Source organism: Sebastes fasciatus, chromosome 8, assembly GCF_043250625.1.
Source record: "Sebastes fasciatus isolate fSebFas1 chromosome 8, fSebFas1.pri, whole genome shotgun sequence".
Taxonomy (NCBI): domain Eukaryota; kingdom Metazoa; phylum Chordata; class Actinopteri; order Perciformes; family Sebastidae; genus Sebastes; species Sebastes fasciatus.
In genome coordinates, this window is record NC_133802.1 from 11,532,981 (window position 1) to 11,558,000 (window position 25,020).

Genomic DNA, 25,020 nt, shown 5'->3' on the forward strand with positions numbered 1-25,020 from the left:
TTTTCAAAAAAACAATCAGATCATGCATTCCAGCATGTCTCTATAACCTCTGTTTCAGCCCATTTCCAAAAGTGCTGATTTCTGTGTCTGTAGCCTCTGTCTCCTCCCACTCTGCTCTGATTGGTCAGCGTTTTCTGTCAATCAAACGTCCTCAACAACACAGTGTCACCCTCCCCGCCCCCCTCGCGGCCTGAGAGCAGGGAGAGAGAGGAGTGGAGAGAGAGGAGCTAGAATAGAGCTTATAAACCACTTTAAAGTTTATAAACCAGAAACTTCACCCAGCGCACGTTACCGGAGGAATCTGATCAGAAATCGGCGACACATGATGAACATCTGCGGTCCAGATTCCAGGTTTTCCTGACGGTTTCTCTCAGGTAAATAATACTATTTATATCTCTGTTAGTTAACTCAGTGTTTACCTCATGCATCAACTCTGTAAACCGTAAACATACACTCTGTTTTACGTGTGTCTTTACAGATCCATCTGTGAGAAATGACCGACAGAATCATCCCAGAGGAGAGCAGACAGCTGAGAGCAGATAGCTGTGGGCAGATGGGAGATACAGAGCTAACCCGTTAGCATGTAGCTACATGCTAACGGGTTAGCTCTGTTTACATGGAGATACAGAGCTAACCCGTTAGCATGTAGCTAACCCGTTAGCATGTAGCTACATGCTAACGGGTTAGCTACATGCTACCGCTATGAGACGGTGTGTAAACACAGCGACCATCAGGGTGGAAAATAGAAGATGTGAAACAGTAGTCAGTTCATTATTTCTGCTAAAAGATAAATGTATGGAAGATCAGAGTAATGGTATATTATTTACAGTAGGAGCTGTCTCTGTGTTACCATGACTACAGACCACCGGAGCTTAGCTTACTGTAGTTTACCAGAGCTGAAGACTTTCTCCTGTACCATGTTAACTTAACTGCAGGTGGGATGATTACAAATGCTGTGAATAATTAATATTGTCATCTGTCTACTCAAATAAAGTTTGACTGTGAAACAGAAATGTGTTGTGTTGCTTACAAGTCACTATTTACTACCTGTACTCTGCTACATGCATGACATCAAATATATATAATATATAAATACCATCTGTTTAAACAGTGTAATTACATAAAGCCTTTGTGAAAGAACATGTTATATTTAGATGATGGGAGTACATGAAGCCTGTTCTGCTGGTTCTTGCAGACTAACAGTAGGAGCTACTTTGCTCAAGTTCGGTTGAGGAGGAGAGACAGTGACGCGCTGTGGGCCGGGGTCAGCTACTGAAGGTTCTCTCTGGTTCGACCAGGAAACCCTTACATGGCTTGCATTTCTCAAATGACGTCAGAATACAAGGAAAAAAGCGAAAAAAATTTCTGCACCCATTTCCGGACAAACGGAGGAGGAGAAAAAGAGAGAGGATGGTCTTTTATGATACTATGGTGGCCTGTAGACACACTGGGGACAGATATTGATGTTTAAAAGACATGGAAAAGTGCATTTTGCATAATAGGTGACCTTTAAGTTTTATTGTTGTTTTAGCAGGAGAGGAGGTAGTGGGGCAAGAAGGGAGTCCATGTTCACTCACTACCCATCTAGTGATTGCTGTCTGTTAGGAAATTGCAGATGAGACTCAACAGATACCCCCAAACTGTGGAAAGACATGATATTGCAGCTTTGGTAATTTGCAAATACTCTGCCGTTAGTTACCACTTCCTACCTCTGTGTGAGATGCAGCGGTTTATCTCCACACTTGAGGGAGATTAGATAAGCCTGTGTTTTCTGGACATACGCAGCTTCTCCCTGATGTACTCATAAGCTTTTGAGCTGTAGTGGTGCATAGTCAGGGCAAAATATTTTTGCTCATCTGTATAGTCCTGTGTGTTTTTATATAACAGGTCCAGTGGAAGATCTGGTATAGAAATATGATCAACAGATAAAACAGAAAATTAATGTAAAAGAAGTTCATTGAAGCTACATTTTTCCATCAGCAGCACATAGTACCAAAGTATGATCCCAGTTGATGTATTAATCCTTGAAAGATGAGGTTCTTTGTTTGAAGCTCTTGTTTGACACTATTTAAAAGAGACTCTGAGCCTGTTCTCCCTCCTTTTTGTATTTTGTAGTTTTTTTCCAAGGTTATCACCTTGGGCCTGTGTGTCAAACCACTTGCGTTTCAAATACTCCACACGATCTGCAGCATATGAATGATCTTCCTATTCAAAAAGCGGCATAATATTGAAAATAACAATTTTCAAATTGAGTATTTAGAATTTAAGGGTTACAATTGAAGTGATATACTCTTTTTATGCATTAGCATCTCTTCTGAAAGACAAAACATGGGACTATACTAATACGATGCTTTGTATAGGCTACTGCTCTCACATTCTCCTTGAACCATATCTTGCATAATCATGATCTTGCTGTCAAAGAGGTAATGGATAATGCCCAACGAGGTGTCCATTATCAGGAATTAATGGATGACGTGGAGGCCAGAACCACTGACATTATTTGAAGGCTCTCGAGGCCGGCGTCCGAGAGCCAACCTACAGCGGTGCTTCGGAGGCTGTGGTTTGTGTAAACCCGACAAAGACTGCTGATCTTTTTCAGCATGTTCCCGAGGTAGTGGACACCCATCGGCTCCTGGCTGTACCACACGTCAGAGGTCATGGCCCGCTTCGGGTGCAGGTAGAAAGAAGTGGCATCTGATGGACATTTAGAAATATATTTCTTGAAACTTGCGACCGGACACAGCTGATCCCTGGCCCTGGCAAACATAAAACTTCATAGGTTTTCCTAATCTGGGTCATTTGGGTCTTTAGGATTCTTTGTTTGTGGATGGTGAGCCACGCTGACATATTTGACCCCATCGCTGTCTCTCTGGAGAATGAAAAACACCATGGATAGCTACCGGTTGCCCTCCCTGCCACGGTGAGCCAGACACACAGTAGTTGGATGTCAAACCAGACTTTTCTGACCAGGCTGAGGGGCGTATCGGGAGACAGTGCCGTGGAATTTCTAATTACGTCCGACTCAGAGATACGGGGATGGTGGACGCTGGTATCTTTGCCGCTTTTCCTGCAACATTTCAGTATGGCTTTAAAAACAGCATTGCTGGTCTCTAATCTTGAGTCGGTCATGACATTGAAAATTCTGTTTAATGCCGGTTAATACCGGCCCTGAGACCCTTTAGGCTTGGTGGACAGTGGCATAAAAATCCTGCAGGCCGTCATTCAAAGCATCGGCGATGTAGTTTTCAAAGTTGGAGTCCATTTGTTTTTGTGCAAGGAAGTCTCTCAGTGTATTAACTGCCCATTTCGTTGTTTTCTTTGCGTTGATCTCATCTTTTTAATCTTCTATTTGATTTAATTTTCCTGGTGTTAACTCCTTGTGCCGTTTCTCTCTTTTCCTTTCAATTTCTCTTTCTTCAGCTGCATCCCAGTCATCAAAGTTCTCATATTTTCCAAATTGATTAAAAGTAGGGCTGTCAAAGTTAATGAGATAATAACGCATTAACGCAAATTCGGTTTAATGCCACTGATTTCTTTTAGGCATTAACGCAATCGATCTTTTGGATGTAGTAGCGGGCTCAGTTTTAAAGCTAGAGGGAAGATACTGCCATCATATAAAACTAGAAAAACCTGAGGAATCCATTGGTACCAACCATGTCATATATAACCATGTCAGCTTCTCGTCAGGATGGTTAAATAACGCTCCAAACTTACACTACATTTTGGCGAGGAAAAGCTGGCATGGCCATTTTCAAAGGGGTCCCTTGACCTCTGACCTCAAAATATGTGAATGAAAATGGGTTCTACGGGTATCCCTGAGTCTCCCCTTTACAGACATGCCCACTTTATGATAATCACATGCAGTTTGGGGCAAGTCATAGTCAAGTCAGCACACTGACACACTGACAGCTGTTGTTGCCTGTTTGGCTTGAGTTTGCCATGTTATGATTTGAGCATATTTTTTTATGCTAAATGCAGTACCTCTTCTGGACAATATTTGTCATTGTTTTGTGTTGTTAATTGATTTCCAATAATAATTATATATATGTTTGCATAAAGCAAGCATATTTGCCCACTCCCATGTTGACAAGATGATTAACTACAAATCTCCCTTTAAGGTACATTTCAAACAGATACAAATATGTGATTCATTTGCTATTAATCACGATTAACTATGGAAAATCATGCGATTAACCTCGATTAAATAATTTTAATCACTGACAGCCCGAGTTAATAGAAATGAAACCCAAACCATTGTATAAATGTTGATATAGATCTCTTGATCTCCCTGATGGGTCAAACAGCTCCTTTTTAGAGTGAGTAATATGCTGGTTGACAGGAACAAAGGGTCATATGCATTATTAGATTTTATGATCAAACATCACCCCCTTAAGTTAATTGTTAACATAAATTACATGCCTTCTTGTTGAATCTAGTGGGGAAGAACGCTTTGGCAGCATTGCAAACATTTTAGTTGATAAGGTCCATTAATGCCTAACCTTGAACTGCCGCCACTAGGTGGTGGTCTTCTACAGGATACTGCTGCCTTTGGTCGAAACACCTTTACATAGTGAGTAGGTGAACAGTATACAGAAGACGACCCTGACGACTCTGAAAATCCTGATTCAGGGACAGCCCTGTAAATTTCCTTCTGAATCAATAACTTTCAATACCTCATTTACCAAATGTCAATATTGAACCAAGGGCCCCAAACTCACACACTTACTCTGCAACTCAACAATAATGTCCTTCAAAATAAAATGATACATTGCAGGCCTGAGTCGTGGCTTGGGAGCGTGGGGGCTGAAGACAAGTGGCTGCTTCACATGCTAGTGCACGCTACCGAAATAAAACACATTCAATATTGGTTGGTACTCACAAATCCATTGCATGCCACCTGAAGCATGGGCAGAGGAAAGATGCAGAGCTGGAGAGGATGGCGGCAACAGTTCAAACCGAAGCTGCAGCAGGCGGGAGACATCTACTCCTCACAGACAGGAGAGTTTCCTGGTCCTTTCTGTCTAATGAAAATGTCTCCTCAGTTACCATTGCTACCACAGAGATAGTTTTAGGTTTATCTACACAAGCTAACACCAGTGGTGAAATGTAACTAACTACATTTACTCAAGTACTGTTCTTTACTTGAGTAATTCCATTTTATACAACAATACTTCTACTTCACTACATTTTGGTGGCAAATATTGTACTTCTTACCAACTACATTAAAGCTTTAGGTACTTTGCAGATTTAGATTAATAATAATAATTATAATAAATTGGACTTATATAGCGCCTTTCAGAAACCCAAGGACTCTTTACAAAGGGGGCACACAAAATCATACTAATAAATAACACAGAGGAGAAACTATACCTAAGTAATTAAAAGAATGATGTGTAGGAAGAGTCAGCTGAGATCATAGGCCTTGATGAACAGGTGGTGCTTGAGGTGTTTTTTGAAAGTGTCCAGGGATGAAGCATTTCTTATTTCAGGAGGGAGAGAGTTCCAGAGGGCGGGGGCCGCGACGCTGAAGGCTCTGTCGCCGAATGTTCTCAGCCGGGTGTGGGTGGGTGGAGAGCAGACCAGTGTCGGAGGATCGTAGTTTCCGGGATGGAGTGTAGGGGTGGAGAAAGTCGATTAGGTACTGAGGGGCATGGAGGGATTTGTATGTGAGAAGGAGGAGTTTATAGGTGATGCGGGACTTGATTGGAAGCCAGTGAAGGTGGATGAGTGTGGGGGTGATGTGCTGCCAGGACCCAGTGCGGATGAGAACCCTGGCAGCTGAGTTATAGACATACTGGAGCCTGTCCAGGGCTTTGCTGGGTACCCCGGACAGGACTCCATTACAGTAGTACAGACGGGAGGTGATGAAGGCGTGAATGAGGGTCTCTGCCACGGAGTCGGAGAGTGATGGCCAGAGTCGGGAAATGTTTTTGAGGTGGTAGAGTGCACATTTAGTGACGGATTTGATGTGTGATTGAAACGAGAGGATTAATACAACATAAATCACTTATACATTTTGATTAGAATAAATTAAGCTACCAAGCAGTAGATAAAACAATAAAAATGAGCCTCACGTTTACCAGCTGCAACATTAAAGTGATGAAGACATTAATGCATCCATAATTATAATCCAGTAATATGTGATTCTGAAATGAGAAATTCTACATAATGAGCACTTTTCTATTTTGGTGCATTTTGAAGATAATAGTTTAATACTGTAGCTTTACTTAAGTAACATATTGAATGCAGTACATTTACTTGTAACAGAGTATTTTTTCCACCACAGGCTAACACACACACATCAGTAACACACGCTGCTGCCACACTGACAACTACGCTAATGTCGCTAGATTAGCATAATTCTTTTCAAACCGCATTGAATTGGTACAGTATTAAAAAACACACACACTTAACGTTATTTACCTTCTGTACGGTGCAACTAGTCCCCAGCCAGGTGGTTTAACGCTGCGTTGACCGAAGTTAGCGACATACACAGTTGGCTGACATGAGCTTTGTTAGCTTTGTTTCCATGGCTGCATGTGATTAGCTGTCAGCTTCACCCTGCAGCCTCTCACCTCTACAACCCGCCCTCCACCGTTACCATGACGACAAGGGTTTAGGCTGAAAGTCTATAACAACAAATAATAAATATTCATTCTTTATTTAAATTAAATTAAATTAATTTAATGTCTGTTTGTGTTTAAATTAACTTTATTAAAACAACAGTAAACATACCCCATTGTAGGCCGCTTAAGAGAACGGCTTCAGCCTGTTGCTATGATACGTCAGCGTCGCCGCCATATTGGGGAAGGCAGGACTGGCCGGTAAACAAATACAAGTGAATGGGAGAGCTGCCGTTTTGCTAGATAAAAAGACTCGGTCAAAACCGAGTATATGCCTGGACGTATATGGTCAGTATGTGAAGTTGCGGCTAAATTGTTACACAAATAGTCAGTGGTCATGTCTATTATGTTTTGTGAACAGTTTTTTCGACTTATGTTTGATTGAAGGACAACTTATAATGAAGCAAATGACATTCAGTCATAGTAAATGGTAACATTTACTAGTTATTATACATTTTATACAAGGTGAAAAGGTATTAGCATGACATACAGCATGCAAGGTTAAAAGCATTTCAGTTTTTTATTAAAGCATGTGTATGAAAAGCATTCATCATATAAGTGGTATTTAACAATATATACATACTTCATAAAGTTTCTCAGCGTTGAGATTCTCCCGCTGTCATCACTGACGTCGTTGCTGTCGTATTTATTCCTAGATGGAGTGTTGATGGAGCAGCTGCATAGCCTGGCACTGATCGATCCGAACTCCATTCAGAAAACAAGCATTTTAAAAGTTGTTTGCTTGTCGTCTTGCGGACAGACCTGACAAAGCATGAATTCAGACGTTTTACTAATCAGCATCATTATGTAGTTATTTCGGCACACTTTTGATCCATTTAAAACAACGTCGCTGCCGTATTTATGCCTAGATGGCGTTATGTTGAGTGTTGATGGAGCAGCTTTAATGTTAGCATAGCCTGGCATTGATCGATCCGAACTCCGTTCAGAAAACAAGCATTTTAAAAGTTGTTCGCTTGTTGTGTTGTGGACAGACTTGACAAAGCATTAATTCTGTCTTTTTACAAATCGACATCATACTGTCGTTATTTCGGCATATTTTGATCCGTTTATTGTATTATTATTATTATTATTATCATTATTATTACTTTAGTAGCGATGTGTGGCTTGCTAGATACAGTCAGGAGGAAAGCCAGGCGAAAATTTCCTTCACGCTTGGAGTGAATGCACGGTAAAACAATACGAAGCACAACATAACGTAACTTAAACGAACATAAACAATAGCACATGTACAACAACAGCACTATGTAATGATACATTGAACCGCTGACACGCTCCCCAGAAAACATAAACACAGAACTGTTCCCTGCCTTTTCATGTTGAAAGAGCAACGACCAATGAGTCGGCCGACCAATCCTGTAACTTCATCACTCAGTCAGTCAGTCAGTCACTCATTCAGTGACAGACTTTTGCGTTTGTAGGGCTGGCCCTCTGCGGTCCAGCCAAAAAGCACTATAACATATACATTTCTCAACCGATTTTAATGAGTCGTTTTTAGATTCAAGAGTTTATGATCTAGGTGGAATAGGAAAAAAAAAGGTTTTGTCTCCAGTTACTTAAAATCTCAATACTAGCCTACAATCGCTGCTAGATGCTAGTATCAATAGGCCTCACATTACATGAACTGTATTACTTAGCTATGTGGTGAGAAATATAAATAAGTAATTTGCCATAATTACTTTGGCTTATTTTACTTTGTTAAGAGCTGCTACTTGTCCCTATAAATATAATATAGTTTACATGAAATGTCTTCCTCCATATAGCGATCACGTTTTCAATCAGTACCCCAACGCTGCTACTGTAATTAGTCTACTATTACGTTACTTTTCAGGCACCTTATCGATATTGTAATAACAGGCAAATAGTAGTAGCCTAAATAACTAAATAAAGGTAACAATAAGGATTAATAAAAGTGATCTGAATTTATTGAAATAATGGCAGTAATACAGCATTTATGAAATAACAAATAATAATCTAATAGTGTAATTGTTAATCATTGATTTCACACATTACACTGGAAACACAGGGCCAACTGTCACCACTGTTCATTGCAACAATACTCCCCAAAAGGTCTAAATTAGTTTAGATTACCCCTCAAAATCAGATCTCAACAAATAGTTTGACTTGTTGCCATTAGGTGTGTCCACTGAACTTCAAAGTTTACTACGCACCTAAATTTATCTGGGCTAAAATATAGGCCACCATCTCATTATAAAAGTAATACAAATCTTAATAAATAAAATAATGATAAGACCATATTTTGTGTTGTTTTTGTTTTGTATCATATTCCCAAAAGGTCATGGCAGTGTAACTGCACAGCTAACTTGCATCTTTATATCCTAAAATCAACTGTATTTCTTCCTGGATGATTCATCATTTTTGGCTGTTGTGTAAGTTTTCATCAGTTACCATAACCATCTATAAAGCAGGTTATAGTAAATTTATGTTCAGTTTTACTTGCGTATCGCACACATCTGACAACCACCAACAGGGTTTTCATCAACAGAGATAAACTTCAGGGTCAACAACCAATTCCAAAGTTGAACTTTCTGGCGTCAGTGCTTAAGGTTCTCCAGAAATGCTGGATTGTGCCAGCAGAAGACACATAATTATAGACAGGTTGTTAGACTCACTGAAGTGTAAGAGCTATAGGAAGTAAGGATCTCATACACAGTGAAAAATCTAACAAAATATTGTGTGTGTTTTTCTACAACAGGCAGATGCATAATATTTCTATATCTCCGTGGTTCCTCCTTTTTTGATTAAAGGAAGAACTGAAGTAGCCCAAGTTGACCCAAAGTTGGCGCTCACACTAAAATGGTGACGTCACATTACCCACGACTGACCTGTGGTGGTCTAACAAACAATTAAATGCAGTTCTAAAAGAAAAAAAACACATTTCCATATGGAGTTTCATGATCAAGCAGAACCATCTGTAACAAAAGACAAGGGTAGCAACACAATTATATTAAACAATTAACATAGCAATACTAATAGCCTTATACAAAAACAAGAAGTATTTCCTCCTTCGAAACCGCATAACGCACCTTAATATACTGTAGATCTGGCAATTAGTATTAGAAAGACAATTATACATATACAGATATTATACAGTATAATGTTTAATATTTTACTATTACACACGTTGTTCTTGTGTTAAGCTTCATCTGTGATCTGAGTCATGGCCACACTAGCAGAGCTTGACGGAAACAGACGGCTGGACATCCGCCGAGCTCGCTGGAGTAGTTGTCCGAGCTGAGCAGGAATATCTTCACTTCCATGGAGGTAAACCAGAGGGTTGAGAGCACTGTTCAGACACACAAGGCCACGACTTATCTGTTTAGCAATGTAGACTCCATTGAACCATTCACGGCATATATTCTGTTTAGGCAAAACTCTTGACCAGAGGCTGAGGTTCTTCAGTACATGATAGGGGATGTAGCAAACAGAGAAGAGAAGAATCGTGATGAGCAACAACTTCAAGCTTCTCTGTTTCAGTACCTTGTCGGTGGTATTTGTGCGGCAGAGAACGACAGTCACATGTCCATAGCAGCCCAGTGTGATGAGGAATGGGATACAAAACCCAGTGAGTGTCCATCCAAGGCTGTATTTCAGGTAATCCTCAACATAGATGGAACTGGTGGTATCATAACATTTCCCAGGCTTGTTTCCAAATGTCTTGCTGTAGAACATGTCTGGAAGACTTTGAACACTCACGAAGAACCAAACCATGACTGAGATCCCCACAGAGTGAGTCAGAGTTGATCTTCCCATCATTCTCACTGGATGGACAATAGCCATGTACCTGTACACACTTATACAAGTCAGGAACCCGATGCTGCCATATAAATTCAGATTGAAGCAGAATCTTGTTATCTTGCAGAATGTATCTCCAAAGATCCATTTACTCCCCTTAAAGTGGTACACCATCAAAAATGGGAGTGTTAAGAGATACAGAATATCTGCTAGTCCAAGGTTGAGAACAAAAACATTGATGATATGTAGCTTCTTCCAGTTTTGCAGCAAAGACTTCAATCCCCATCCATTAGCTACCAGACCAATGATGAAGACTAAGATGAAAACAGGAGGCAGAAATCTGCCTGCAAAGTCAAAGTTGATAGGAGGACAAGAGGATTTATTCATTCTGTCTTCTGAAAAGCAGTTAGTTCCTTCTCTTGGTGAGTGTGAGATAGGATGTAGAAAGTGAATCACAGCATGGGTGGTTCAGAGAAGACTTCCTTTTTAATGCCACAGCGTAGACATACCACTTTTGAGTTCCTACACCAGGCGGTACCCAGGAAATAACATGGATTGGCTGGTTTGTCAGATTTTTTTATTTAAAAAATGTAAAATATAAAATTAAAGTAATCTAAATTAAATCCATGCTGAGCCCAAGCCCTTACCAAAAAGAAGTTTATTCAAGTGTGCTATTAGTATACTTCTTTTAAACTTTAAATAAGAGAGCATACTTACAGCCTTGTAGGCCTACAGAAAGGTATACTTGGCTTGTAGTTGTGCTTACTTGTTAGAGTAGCCGATTAAAGTGTGTGAGCAAGAAACAGCTTTGACTACAGTAAAATACAGGTTTATATGTGATTGTGTGGCCTCGCATAGAATTTCTCTTTTTCTGGCGCCTCTGACAAACCTTATGAGAAATGGAAACTGAATTTCATGCACTAGTTTAGTGACCTATGCTTCTAGCACTATTTCTAACATGAGAGTTTTTAAAGTTTAAGTTATGCCTATTATATTTCTGTGTCATGTAGCCTCAAGAATTAGCCAGCTTCTCATTACTCAGATATATTATCTAGTACATGCAAAGTTAAGAAACCCTTCTACATGATGTAAAGTGGAAGGCAAACTCTTTAGCAACTAAATGACTGGATAAAACATGACATAAACCACAGCAGAGCTGAGCAGACCAGAATGAGACAGGAGGAAGTGGATGTCAGCTGACTATCACTAGAAAGTACACAAGACCATTTGGGTATTGATATTAGTAGCATGAAAAATTCCCCCCAAAAAGTCTTATCAATCCTTGTGTCATCAAACATCAACTGCAAATATATGTGGCTTAATAATGAGGAATAATAGTTTACAAACCTAATCTGCAATGTTTTATCGGTCAAGTACAACAGCAGATGAGGAAGTTGCCCAAGTTAATTAGTGCTGACAACGCAATCTCACATCCAACTGTGTAAGAGGTTGTACACAGTAGAGTTAAGTCATTTTGTGATGTTTATCACGCGACAAATACACCTTCAGTGTAGATGCATAGTAACAACTCCAGGAATGCTCTGACAGCTGCCAAGTTGGGGAGTAGCAGACAATGATTAAATGATGAATATGGGAAATAAGTTTATCCAGAAAGACTGAACATCTGTCTTCATATAATACATTTACTAAATAAAATGCTTCATTTGAGGCCTTTTTCCCTTCTGTAAAGCTGAGTGTATTCTTGTTAAAGACAAGAGCACTTGTTCAACTCGACCTGTGAGGTTTGCAGATAAGACAAGACATGTTTAAGAGCACGACACTACCCTGAAACATGAGGTAACTGGGCTAGACTTTGGATATATGCAGCAAACTGTGATATGATCACAAGTACAGAGCTGATAAAAGAGCATTTCAACAAGATGCTACATTCAAGTAATGATGAGTAAAAATGTATCTGCTCCAAAGAATGAGTTTGGCGTTATTGTTATGTGCAGACCTTTTAAATGTTTCCAATACTAAATTAGCAGTATCATTTTATTCTGTAGCCTGGTCGTGGCTCAGTTAAACAACATTTTCATTTAACTGTCCTCTCTGTTTCTGCCAACAGGCCTTTTCTGCAGGACATGTTGGTCGTTTATTTCGTGAGATGTGATATGACTATAAGTCTGCCAAGCTGAAATAGAAGGTGGTGTAATAATTACATGGAAGACGGAACAGAAACCCTGAAGTTGCAAAATCTTGCAAAACAAACCAATTGGGGTGAAATTCGCATTTCTTACCTCAATGCAGAAAATGAGGAAGGGCACCCGCCGGCATTTAAAAAAAAAATAAATAAATAGAAAAAATTTACTTGGTGACCAGCGCCCCCCGGAAGATGGCGCCTTAGGCAACCGCCTATATGGCCTATGCCTTAAGTCGGCCCTGCGCCCCTCGACCTTTACAATGACAGGTGATCAGGTTGAAAGTTTATAACAACAAGTAATAAATACAAATAAATCAATTTAATCAAATAAATGTCAAGACAGACCATGTTATATGTTTTGTTTTGTAGGCTTTTCATGTGCTTAGCAACTGTATTTAAATTAACTTAACAACAGTAAACTTTTATCTTACTGCCTATGATTTTAACAGTCTGTTGTTATAAATTCACAGTGGCTGATGACGGCTTATAGCTGAAACGCATTCCTTTGTTTGCCCAAAATAAACTAAAAAAGACTCTTTATCTGTGAGTGCCGGTGATTTGTTTCTTCTGTTCTTACCACTACCTGGCACGCGATTCTGTTCAAGACATGGAGACGTGCTCGCTGCTATTTTCTATAAATTCACAGTGAACATTTGCTTGAAATTACTAACATGAACTGGTTTTAATCAGTGGTGGAAGAAGTACTGAGATCTTTAACTTAAGTAAAAGCACTAACACCACAGTGTAGAAATACTCTGTTACAAGTAAAAGTCCTGCATTCAAAATGTTATCCCACATTTATAAAAAATACAAGTATTAGCATCAAAACATTCTTAAAGTACCAAAAGTAAAAGTGTTAATTATGCAGAATGGCTCATTTCAGAATTATATATACTATATATCAAAATGTATCAAAATGTATAAATTGATAATCTGTAAGTAACTTAAGTTACCTGTAAGCGCCATTTACTAGTGTCAAGTTTATGTTTATTGTTTTGATAATATTATTTGCTGAAGTTCAGTGAGAAATATATTTCAGTTAAATGTGAGAGAATATTATGACTATAATTATGGTGATTCCTTCCTGTATGTTTACCACTGTGAATTTGAGTTTCATCCTGTGAGGTTTCCGTACACCCGTGACTTAGGGACAGGAAGTGAACTTTTATTGTGAAATGACTTTTATTGTGAAAAGGTTCAGTTGTAAATAAACGAGTTACCGGCGGAGCAACACGGTTGTTTTACCGATGGCGTTGGCGTTGCTACCGGGCCGACTCAACGCGTAAAACATTGTGATGTCGTCCTTGAAGTGTGGTTATTGACAGAAAGTAAGTTAAGACGAAGATAGAAGTATGAAGACTAAAGACTACATTACCAAATAAATGTATTGCAGTAAAAATTACAATATTTGCCCTTGAGATGTAATGAAGTAGAAGTATAAAGTCCAAATTGTACTTAAGTAGCCTGTAGTACTTGAGTAAATGTACTCAGTTATTTTGCAAGAGATTTATTTTTAAAGATTAATATCATTTAAGGATGCATCAGATTTGATTAAATCCCTTTCCTTAACAACACAATAACAGCTTTGTAATCATAAAGAATGTGGAAAATATTCAATCTGAAAAGCCTATTTGAACCAAATGATGGATGATGTATGTCTAGGTAATAAATACAACCCCCCCAATAATGAACTGGAAGTCAGATAAATTAAAGTTTCCTTTACTTAAATGAAACAATTAACACAACAATAATAACCAAAAAATAATAATACAAAAAAAAAAGTAATTCTCCCTTCTAAACTGCATATTAAAAAGAATATTATGACAAAAACAAGTATAATGTTTAACAGGTCACTGTTAAACACGTTTTTCTTGGGTTAAGCTTCATCTGTGATCTGAGCCATGGCCACACTAGCAGAGTTTGACATAAACAGACGGCTGGACATCTGACGAGTTCGCTGAAGTAGTCGTCCGAGCTATTTTATCTTTTTCTGATCTGTAATCACCATCATTTAATATGTTGTCCAATACTGTTTTCCTCAACCTTAATCAAAATGATTACTATTTTTCCACACAGTAAAATCACTAAAGTTGAAGGATTTTTGGACAACTATGCTGACACAGTATATATATATGCAGTACCAGTACCAATATACATTAATCTGCTGTTATTCTTTTATGGTCTTCCTGTGCATCCCTTTGATGTGCAGTTGATACAGGGGTGTTGCAGTCGGTGAAGCTCATACAATTTGCATCCTCTTTATTTTTACACCTTCGCACTATGAACTTCCTGTTTCGATCCAAAGAAATCATACATAGCACGGAGCCGCCCCACTGCAACCACAATATGTCGTCATGTTCTCTCAGCAAACCTTTCTGAAAGTGAGCAGTGAGATATTCAGAATAGAAAAAAAGAGAGTGAATTTTCTTTTTTAATCTGAGTTTTTTTGAGCTTGTTAACCATAATATGACCATCACATAGATAAAACCTTGTACAATAAATGTGTAACAGTGGCAGATGATGCAATATAATTGTTTAATTTCACTCACATATCAGACAATTTACGCCAGGGGAATTTAACTAGGGGCGATAGGCAGCGGTAAAACAGCTTGGCGGGCAATTAATATATACAGTATAATGTTTAACATGTTACTATTTTTCTTTTGTTACACCTTCATATGTGATCTGAGCCATGGCCACACTACTAGAGTTTGTTTGAGGCGGATGGCTGAACATCTGACGAGCTCGCTGGAGTAGTCGTCTGAGCCGAGCAGGAATATCTTCACTTACATGGAGGTAAACCAGAGGGTTGAGAGCACTGTTCAGACACACAAGGCCACGACTTATCTGTTTAGCAATGTAGACTCCATTGAACCATTCACGGCATATCTTCTGTTTAGACAAAACTCTTGACCAGAGGCTGAGGTTCTTCAGTACATGATAGGGGATGTAGCAAACAGAGAAGAGAAGAATCAAGATGAGCAACAACTTCAAGCTTCTCCGTTTCAGTACCTTGTCGGTGGTATTTGTGCGGCAGAGAACGACAATCACATGTCCATAGCAGCCCAGTGTGATGAGGAATGGGATACAAAACCCAGTGACTGTCCATCCAAAGCTGTATTTCAGGTAATCCTCAACATAGATGGAACTGGTGGTATCATGACATTTCTCAGTGTTGTTTCCAGATGTTTTGCTGTAGAACATGTCTGGAAGACTTTGAACGCTCACCAACAGCCAAACCATGACTGAGATCCCCACAGAGTGAGTGACAGTTATTCTTCCCATCACTCTCATTGGATGGACAATAGCCAGGTACCTGTACACACTTATACAAGTCAGGAACCCGATGCTGCCATATAAATTCAGGTTGAAGCAGAATCTTGTTATCTTGCAGAACGTATCTCCAAAGATCCATTTACTCCCCTTAAAGTGGTACACCATCAAAAATGGGAGTGTGAGCAGATACAGAATATCCGTTAGTCCAAGGTTGAGAATGAACACATTGACGTTACCCAATTTCTTCCAGTTGTGCAGCAAAGACTTCAGTCCCCATCCATTAGCTACCAGACCAATGATGAAGACTAAGATGAAAACAGAAGGCAGAAATCTGCCTGCAAAGCCAAAGTCAAGACGAGGACAAGAGGAGTTATTCATTCTGTCTTCTGGAAAGAAGTTAGTACAACTGTTTTCCTCCGTGGTTGATCTGGCTTATGAGAGGTAAAAAGGCAGAAATCTGCTTGAAAAGTCAAAGCTGATTTTTTGACAAAATGTGTTGTTCGTTGTCTTCTGGAAAGCAGTTAGTATAGGTCCTTCTCTCTGTGAGTGTGAGATAGAATAGATAGTACCAGAATTACGGCATGGGTGGTGCAAACAAGACTTCCTCTTTCATCTACACACCACATGTAAGTTTCTGCACCTGCCAGTATCCAGGAAATGACATGGGTTGGCTGGTTTGTCTGATTTTTTAAATAGAAAATTAAAGTCGTCTAAAGTGAATCCATGATGAGCCAAAGTAACAACTTAGCCTACAACTACAGGTTTATATGTGATTGTGTGGCCTCACGTGTAGAATTTCTTTCTTTTTCTGACACCTCTGACAAAACCTTACGAGAAGTTGAAACTGAATGTTGAGCTCAAGTAACCTATGCTTCATTTCTAACATGAGAGTTTAACAACATTTATTTTATGTCTATTATATTACACAGCTTTGTTGAATACTTAATTCTGATTGGTCAATCAAGGCGTTTTATGGTCTGCTATTTCTTTAGAGCACACTATTGCTATGTATAACAGAACGTTGCTATGGGCGCAGTTGTGGTGTCGGACTCTCGCGGACCATTTTTGTGTTAAAAACGCTTCAGGGTTTATTTCACAACAATGGCTGGCTCACTGTACATTATCCCTTACATATTTCTGTGTCAAGGGTTAGCTCCAAGAAGTAGCCAGCTTCTCATTATTCAAATAGATTCCTTCAAGATAAAGAAGAGGATTTTATGCCTCTTTATGCCGTTCTCGTGAACGCGATATTTCAAGAACACCTGGAGGGAATTTTGGCATAAATGTCCACTTGGAATCAAGGATAAACTGATTAGATTTGGGTGATCAAAGGTCAAATGTCAAGGTCACTGTGTTTTTAGCCATAATTCAAGAATTAATATGCTAATTATGAAGATTTCACACAAATGTCTAACAGGATAAAATGATGAAGTGATGACATTTTGGACAGACATGGATGAAAACTGTAAAGCTTGGCATACACTATACGATTTCAGCCCGTTTCTGGCCCGAATTTTGAGCCACACGACTCATTTTAGAGTCGGACCGAATTTCAGCTTTGTCGGGCGTCGTGTGCCGCGCAGTGTACGGGGAGGGGGAACCGAGGACCGATTAACTCCTCCCGACCGGCCGTCGGACGAATTTCTGACATGTCAAAAATTTTGGTCGGCCGTCCATAGGCTCTCGTACAGTTGAAGCAGAGCCACAAGCCGATTCCCCAACGTTAGTACTTTTTTTCTACTTTTTTTTTTACAGTAATCAGAGCGTAGCTATCAAGATAACAGTGTACAATAGATGGTAAAACATAGCTAACTTACCTCCAATTCTCTCTGCAAAATATTCAAGCCATACTGTCCACGTCTACCTTGCCACCTGCAAGTTCAAATACGCCGGCGCCTCTTTTTACACATTTCCACGAACAGGATGGCACAGATGATCAAGGCAGCATGTTTCTGCTTTCTTGGCATTATTGTGACCTGTACAGACCTCTGCTAGCAAACAAACTTTACCTGCCTCGTAGCTTTCAAACAAATCTTTGATGACAACTGTCAACAGAACGGCCCGCAGGAGACGACATTGTGTTTTTTTTTCTATTTTACACGTATAGTGACTGACGATCGGACCGTACAGTAGTCATTAATTTGGCTTCATTTTTCAAATGAAATACCAAAAATGACTTTTCCTGCTGCTGTGTATTACTGTGTGGAAGTTTTTAACAGCTTATCAGCAAAAAGCAGAACTGTACTGCACAATAGTAATTAATGAATGATGAAGTGAAACGTTGTGAAAAGCTACAGTATGTACAACATAACTACCGGTATATAAACCTGTGAATACTATAATGTGAAAAAATATACATCAAAATACAAAAATCATTGAGAGTACAAATGTAAAATATTGAGACATGTTTCATCTGTCCAGAATTATTTACAACAAAACAGAAAAATTAGGAAATAAGTGCAATGTCACGTGACTACAAACACACAAACTGATAAAAGTTGCATTGCTCACGTCAGAAAACAATATCTGTCAACACAAAGGTTGGAGTCATTCTGTGGCATAAATTTCTATCAAACAAACATATTTCTAAATCATTGAAATTTGCTCTTTAAGACATTATATTATCAGTGTAAATATGTCTTTAAAACTATCTTTGTGACCAAATCAACTTCATGGCCAACTGCGTCAGTTCATAGTTTAGGTCTTTTAGGTGAAAAAAAAACTGTATTTGAATTACAATAAATAATTTTTCTAGGTCCAGATGCAGCAAAGCAGAATTATTCAAATGTAATTGGTCCTCATGCCCAAAATATTAACCCAGTGTAAAAAGAATCATGGGATTAATTACTACATTTTGACCTTCATATGACTAGTTCAGTCCTGCTTTTTTCAACTAAGGAACATTGCACGAATCAGACCCCAACTACAGTCTAAAGATTTGGAGAAAGTCAACCATGCTTTTATCTCATTAACACATTTTCTTTATCTGTATCTGTATCTATATCTATTGACTAAAAGATAAATAAAGAAAGAAGCAAATTTAAACAGAAATATAAATGTATGTAACATTCTAACAATTAATGAATGGCTTTAACTAATTTGGCGTTTATTTTTTATATTTCTTTTTGCTGCATTTAATGACATATTTATTTATTTATTTATTTAAGGAGTCCTTTATCTATTCATTTATTTTTGATTTTGGCAGGTTCTGCCCTCCATAGTAATTTTCATTATAATACAAAAAAACACATTGTTAGATATATAAAAGTCAAGTTACCAAGTTTGTTTTCGATGCTTAGCAGTTGTGGTGAAGTTAGTGTAACAATTGGCCAGAGGGTGGTGTCGAAGTCAAGCTTTTAACTAACCTATATAAGAAAGTTTATCACGTTATGAGCACAAAAGTGAAAGAGATGTGTGTGGCAGTGAGCATCGTATTTCTTTGGGAGGGTGGTGCAAGCAGAAAAGTTAATCATGTGTAGTTTTGGGTGAGCAAAAATATGAAAAATTAATGTAGGATGATATATGAGTTACTGTGGAGTGGCTGCTCTGCAGGTGCACTGAACTGACACTAACATTACTACTTACTACTACACAAACTATTCTTATTTTTAACTTTATTAAACAATAGTAAACATGTATCTAACTGCCTATGGTTTTATCAGTTTCTTGTTTGAAATTCACAGTGAAAAGCTAATACTTTAAAACATTTGAGTGATTATTCATCTCTATTTATTTGCTTATATACCTGTATTTCTGTCTACAAATCAAAGTTTAAAGTATAGGCTACATGTTGAACCAATTGGATTAAATCCTTTTCCTTAACAATGCAATAACATTTGAATTCATCATATACCAACAATCTATCACAGCAATAATTTCTGCCCCCCTCCTAATTCGCTTCTTTTGATTGAGTTTAGTCCCATCTAACTCCATGACCACACAGCATTATAATGCCCCCTCAATAAGTTACTGGAAGTGAAATAATTCAAATGGTACTTAATTTACTTAACAAAGCATAAACTTATTAAACCCATTTATATAAAACAGTTAACATGATGATACAAGTTATATTTATAATTCTTATCATTACCTTTTGTAAGTGATTCTTCCTTCCCTCCAATAGAATCAATATACACTTAATATAGATGTGGCAATTAATATATACAGTATAATATTTAACATGTTACTATTTTTCTTGTGTTACACCTTCATATTGGATCTGAGCCATGGCCACACTACTAGAGTTTGTTGGAGGCGGATGGCTGAACATCCGACGAGCTCGCTGGAGTAGTCGTCTGAGCCGAGCAGGAATATCTTCACTTCCATGGAGGTAAACCAGAGGGTTGAGAGCACTGTTCAGACACACAAGGCCACGACTTATCTGTTTAGCAATGTAGACTCCATTGAACCATTCACGGCATATCTTCTGTTTAGACAAAACTCTTGACCAGAGGCTGAGGTTCTTCAGTACATGATAGGGGATGTAGCAAACAGAGAAGAGAAGAATCGTGATGAGCAACAACTTCAAGCATCTCTGTTTCAGTACCTTGTCAGTGGTATTTGTGCGGCAGAGAACGACAATCACATGTCCATAGCAGCCCAGTGTGATGAGGAATGGGATACAAAACCCAGTGACTGTCCATCCAAGGCTGTATTTCAGGTAATCCTCAACATAGGCGTTACTGGTGGTATCGTAACATTTCTCAGTGTTGTTTCCAAATGTTTTGCTGTAGAACATGTCTGGAAGACTTTGAATGCTCACCAACAGCCAAACCATGACTGAGATCCCCACAGAGTGAGTGACAGTTATTCTTCCCATCACTCTCATTGGATGGACAATAGCCAGGTACCTGTACACACTTATACAAGTCAGGAACCCGATACTGCCATATAAATTCAGATTGAAGCAGAATCTTGTTATCTTGCAGAATGTATCTTCAAAGATCCATTTACTCCCCTTAAAGTAGTACACCATCAAAAATGGGAGTGTGAGCAGATACAGAATATCTGTTAGTCCAAGGTTGAGAATGAACACATTGACGTTACCCAATTTCTTCCAGTTTTGGAGCAAAGACTTCAGTCCCCATCCATTAGCTACCACACCAATGATGAAGACTAAGATGAAAACCGGAGGCAGAAATCTGCTTTTAAAGTCAGAGCCCATTTGTTGACAAATTGTGTTGTTCATATTCTTCTGGAAAGCAGTTAGTATAGGTCCTTCTCTCTGTGAGTGTAAGATAGAATAGATAGTACCAGAATTACAGCATGGGTGGTGCAGACAAGACTTCCTCTTTCTTCTACACACCGCATGTGAGTTGCTGCACCCTGAAATGACATGGGTAGGCTGGTTTGTCTGGTTTGTCTGGTTTGATTTTTTTAAATAGAAAATTAAAGTTTTCTAAAGTGAATCCATGATGAGCCAAAGTAACAACTTAGCCTACAATTACAGGTTTATATGTGATTGTGTGGCCTCACGTGTAGAATTTCTTTCTTTTTCTGACACCTCTGACAAAACCTTATGAGAAGTTGAAACTGAATGTTGAGCTCAAGTAACCTACGCTTCATTTCTAACATGAGAGTTTAACAACATTAGAGAGAATAGGGGTACACTTCATTTCAAACTCATTTTGACAGGTGTGACTAATCCGCGTCCAATCACAGGCTGCCACGTCATACCGGAAACCACGCCCACCCCACCCCTAACACCGCCCACCCCGCACCTCCCCTGAGCCAATGAGATACGTCGACATCATTATAGGGGGTTCCCCTTTCCCCTCCCCTTTTTTCCCACGCCCCTGGTGATGTTTTTCATCCAATGAGATAGGACCACGTGATCACGGGAAATTCCCATGGGTTTGAACCAATGAGAAGCGTGTGAACTCTTTTTGAGAAATCAATGAGAGAAACCATCCTAACCCTAACCTTTTCACCTTTAGCGCTGTGTAAGACGAGGGAAGCACAGATGCACAGGTCGTAAAACATCTTATGTGAGGGATATGGGTGTCTGGATATGTTATGTCTGTCAAGTGGAGGTCTGTGTGGGCACGTACAGACATGTTCAGACATGTCTCTAACATGGTGGCTGTTGAGCACGGTGCTGTGGGGAAGCTCGCTGCTGCTGGGAATACTCAGGTCTGACATCACATGTGTAATTACTAAACTGAATACAAGGATAAGACTGGCAAATATCTTTATGTCTCTAAAATCAACAGTGAATTGGTCCTTCTAACAAGTGTTTCCTGTATAGACAAAGCCTGATATATCTTATTCCTCTGCATCAGCTCCATTGTTGTCCAAACTATAAAAAAAACACATTGATGAGCGACACTTGCACTGAGTGACATGTTCCTTCATTACGATGAACACGGACACTGAAGTTTATTTTCAGTCAATCCCACCAACAACGTTAAATACTCACTAGAGCAGCTGTTCCCAAACTCTTCCATACCAAGGCCTCCCAAATAGCATTATTGCTTACAGCTTATTGCCAGGGCCCCCCTTTTTGCAAGATGGCTTTAAAAACCCATTGACAATACTACAGCAAACTCGGTTCTGATTGGTCAATCGCGGCGTTCTACGGTTATTTCTTTATAGCAGACCGTTGCTATGGGCGCAGTTCTGATGCCGGACTCTTGCAGACCGTTTTTGTGTCAAATTATTGATTTCTTAAGTAAATAGCCGTGTAACAACTGTAAAAACGGTCTTTCACGGATAACGTTATCCGTGAAAGACGTCAAGAAGAAGGAGAAATCACAATCCATGCCACAGAAGAAGGGGACACTTCTTGTCAAAATATCTGTCCGGAAAAGAGGAAGAAATCCTGTTCCGTAAACGAGGGAAATCCCTCGTTAAATCCTGACGGTCCATCCGATGAAAACAGTGTAAGAAAGTGTAATCAAAGAAAGGTAAATAATGAAAATTAAATAAAGGAAATTGCACGTGTATTTCACACATACACTGCATAACTTCTGCTCCGTCCTCCCGCCGGATGTTTGAATGAGCGGATACTTTTGCTCCGCCCTCCCGCCGGATGTTTGAATGAGCGGATACTTTTGCTCCACCCTCCCGCCGGATGTTTGAATGAGTGGATATGACGTAGAATATTTTTGTAAAAACTTTTCTCTCTGATTTTATAAAAAGTCCCAGAACTCTGATAGGAGACCCTATCTAGAGACCTTATTTATAGGCTGTATGAAAACCATTTAATGAAAGGTGCGTGTCACACATTAACTGCACCAAGACCACCGTTAAATCCAGATATGTCTTCTTCCAAGTGAAGTGTGAAACATAAATTCACACAATTAAACGAACCTCAATTAACCCACTCAGTTTTATTTAAGAGATACAAATTGCCTTTATCTTATTTTGCCATGCTATGCTATCCTATAAACAACATGGCTGTGTTTATGTGACACCATTGTCTTATATGCAGTTAAAACATTTTACATTGCATTTTACTGTCTTTCATTTACCTTTTTTGACATTTAAGATTAATAAAAGCTTTGATTGTGTTTTTCAAGTCCAACATTTCCTTGTTGTTTTATTCCCGTTCTGCTATACACGCAATGCTTCTTCCCTGTGCAGAAAGTGATATTGTTTCTTTGTACAGTCGTATACCTGGTATGAAGACAAGAGATGGTAGATTATGGGAAAAACCAAAACCCATCTTGCCTAGATTTGAATGTCATTTGTTTTTACTTTGCCCACTCTCCAAATGCCAAAAGATTTAACCTGGTGGGTTGACAATTTGCCAAAACTCTCTTCAGTAAACAAGGTTCTTGTGAAATAAAGTGGCTTTAATTTACAAGCACTTAAACAGCGTAAACATCTTGAACCTCATCAAAACAAATACCACATAGTGATGATTTTCTTTATTTTAGTAAGAGTAGTAGAGTACCCAACCCTCGTGGGTTTACAAGACACCAAAAAGACAATTACAGTGGTCAAACATTTCATTCGATTACAAAATTACAGCTTATTTTACCGCTTGGTCTTTGGCTGCATGGTATGATAGACTGTGTGGCTGTCTCTATACAGCATTGAATACATGGGGAAATTTGATTAGCTATAAAGTTTTTAGAAAATCTTACAAACCCTTCTGGATTGGAGATTTGCAGACTTTATGAGATAATCTAAGAACAGCAGAGAAAAAATCTTTCTAAGATGTAAAAATAAAAACCTGAGGGAAAGGCTGAAGGTAAGGTGTGAAATGTAATTTCAATAGAGGTCTTTCATTGCAATGGCGAATGTAGAGCTGTTTTAGGGGTTGTGTTACAAACATGGGAAAAAGACTTGCAACAATTCATTTGATGTTTTTTTAAGGAAATAAGTTTCCTTTATTTAATTTTCATTATTTACCTTTCTTTGATTACACTTTCTTACACTGTTTTCATCGGATGGACCGTCAGGATTTAACGAGGGATTTCCCTCGTTTATGGAACAGGATTTCTTCCTCTTTTCCGGACAGATATTTTGACAAGAAGTGTCCCCCTCTTCTGTGGCATGGATTGTGATTTCTCCTTCTTCTTGACGTCTTTCACGGATAACGTTATCCGTGAAAGACCGTTTTTACAGTTGTTACACGGCTATTTACTTAAGAAATCAATAATTTGACACAAAAACGGTCTGCAAGAGTCCGGCATCAGAACTGCGCCCATAGCAACGGTCTGCTATAAAGAAATAACCGTAGAACGCCGCGATTGACCAATCAGAACCGAGTTTGCTGTAGTATTGTCAATGGGTTTTTAAAGCCATCTTGCAAAAGGGGGGGCCCTGGCAATAAGCTGTAAGCAATAATGCTATTTGGGAGGCCTTGGTATGGAAGAGTTTGGGAACAGCTGCTCTAGTGAGTATTTAACATTGTTTGTGGGATTGACTGAAAATAAACTTCAGTGTCCGTGTTCATCGTAATGAAGGAACATGTCACTCAGTGCAAGTGTCGCTCATCAATGTGTTTTTTTTATAGTTTGGACAACAATGGAGCTGATGCAGAGGAATAAGATATATCAGGCTTTGTCTATACAGGAAACACTTGTTAGAAGGACCAATTCACTGTTGATTTTAGAGACATAAAGATATTTGCCAGTCTTATCCTTGTATTCAGTTTAGTAATTACACATGTGATGTCAGACCTGAGTATTCCCAGCAGCAGCGAGCTTCCCCACAGCACCGTGCTCAACAGCCACCATGTTAGAGACATGTCTG

At 39.0% G+C, this 25,020-nt stretch overlaps 5 protein-coding genes across 6 annotated transcripts in view; all 5 read right to left on the reverse strand.

Annotated features, from left to right (window-relative positions):
• The window catches only part of pfkfb1 (6-phosphofructo-2-kinase/fructose-2,6-biphosphatase 1), a 47,536-nt gene extending 40,915 nt beyond the window's left edge, over window positions 1–6,621 (reverse strand). The window contains exons 1-2 of one of the 2 annotated variants that reach the window (XM_074643381.1): window positions 6,424–6,621; window positions 4,880–5,017 (exon numbers count right to left, since the gene is read on the reverse strand). In XM_074643381.1, coding sequence (XP_074499482.1) covers window positions 4,880–4,892 — 13 coding nt within the window. In that variant the 5' untranslated portion in view covers window positions 4,893–5,017; window positions 6,424–6,621. Of the gene's footprint in view, window positions 1–4,879; window positions 5,022–6,423 lie in introns of both variants that reach the window. The other variant, XM_074643380.1, reaches the window with a different exon arrangement.
• Window positions 6,622–8,548: 1,927 nt separating this feature from the next.
• On the reverse strand, window positions 8,549–11,110 carry LOC141772428 (P2Y purinoceptor 1-like). Its single transcript, XM_074643395.1, has one exon. It carries the CDS (start codon window positions 10,782–10,784, stop codon window positions 9,798–9,800), a length of 987 nt encoding a protein of 328 aa, XP_074499496.1. The 5' UTR covers window positions 10,785–11,110; the 3' UTR covers window positions 8,549–9,797.
• Window positions 11,111–14,301: 3,191 nt separating this feature from the next.
• Window positions 14,302–17,168, reverse strand: LOC141772425 (P2Y purinoceptor 1-like). Its single transcript, XM_074643391.1, has 2 exons — window positions 15,285–17,168; window positions 14,302–14,493 (listed from the first exon to the last, which is right to left on the reverse strand). The coding sequence occupies exons 1-2, from the start codon at window positions 16,192–16,194 to the stop codon at window positions 14,417–14,419; spliced, it is 987 nt and encodes a 328-aa protein (XP_074499492.1). The 5' UTR covers window positions 16,195–17,168; the 3' UTR covers window positions 14,302–14,416.
• Window positions 17,169–18,188: 1,020 nt separating this feature from the next.
• Window positions 18,189–25,020, reverse strand: part of ccn5 (cellular communication network factor 5) — a 52,686-nt gene continuing 45,854 nt past the window's right edge. Inside the window, exon 6 of the mRNA XM_074643389.1 lies at window positions 18,189–18,675. The gene's annotated coding sequence lies outside the window, so the exon portion shown is untranslated. The remainder of the gene's footprint in view (window positions 18,676–25,020) is intronic.
• LOC141772426 (P2Y purinoceptor 1-like) lies at window positions 19,108–21,170 on the reverse strand. Its single transcript, XM_074643393.1, has one exon. It carries the CDS (start codon window positions 21,002–21,004, stop codon window positions 20,003–20,005), a length of 1,002 nt encoding a protein of 333 aa, XP_074499494.1. The 5' UTR covers window positions 21,005–21,170; the 3' UTR covers window positions 19,108–20,002.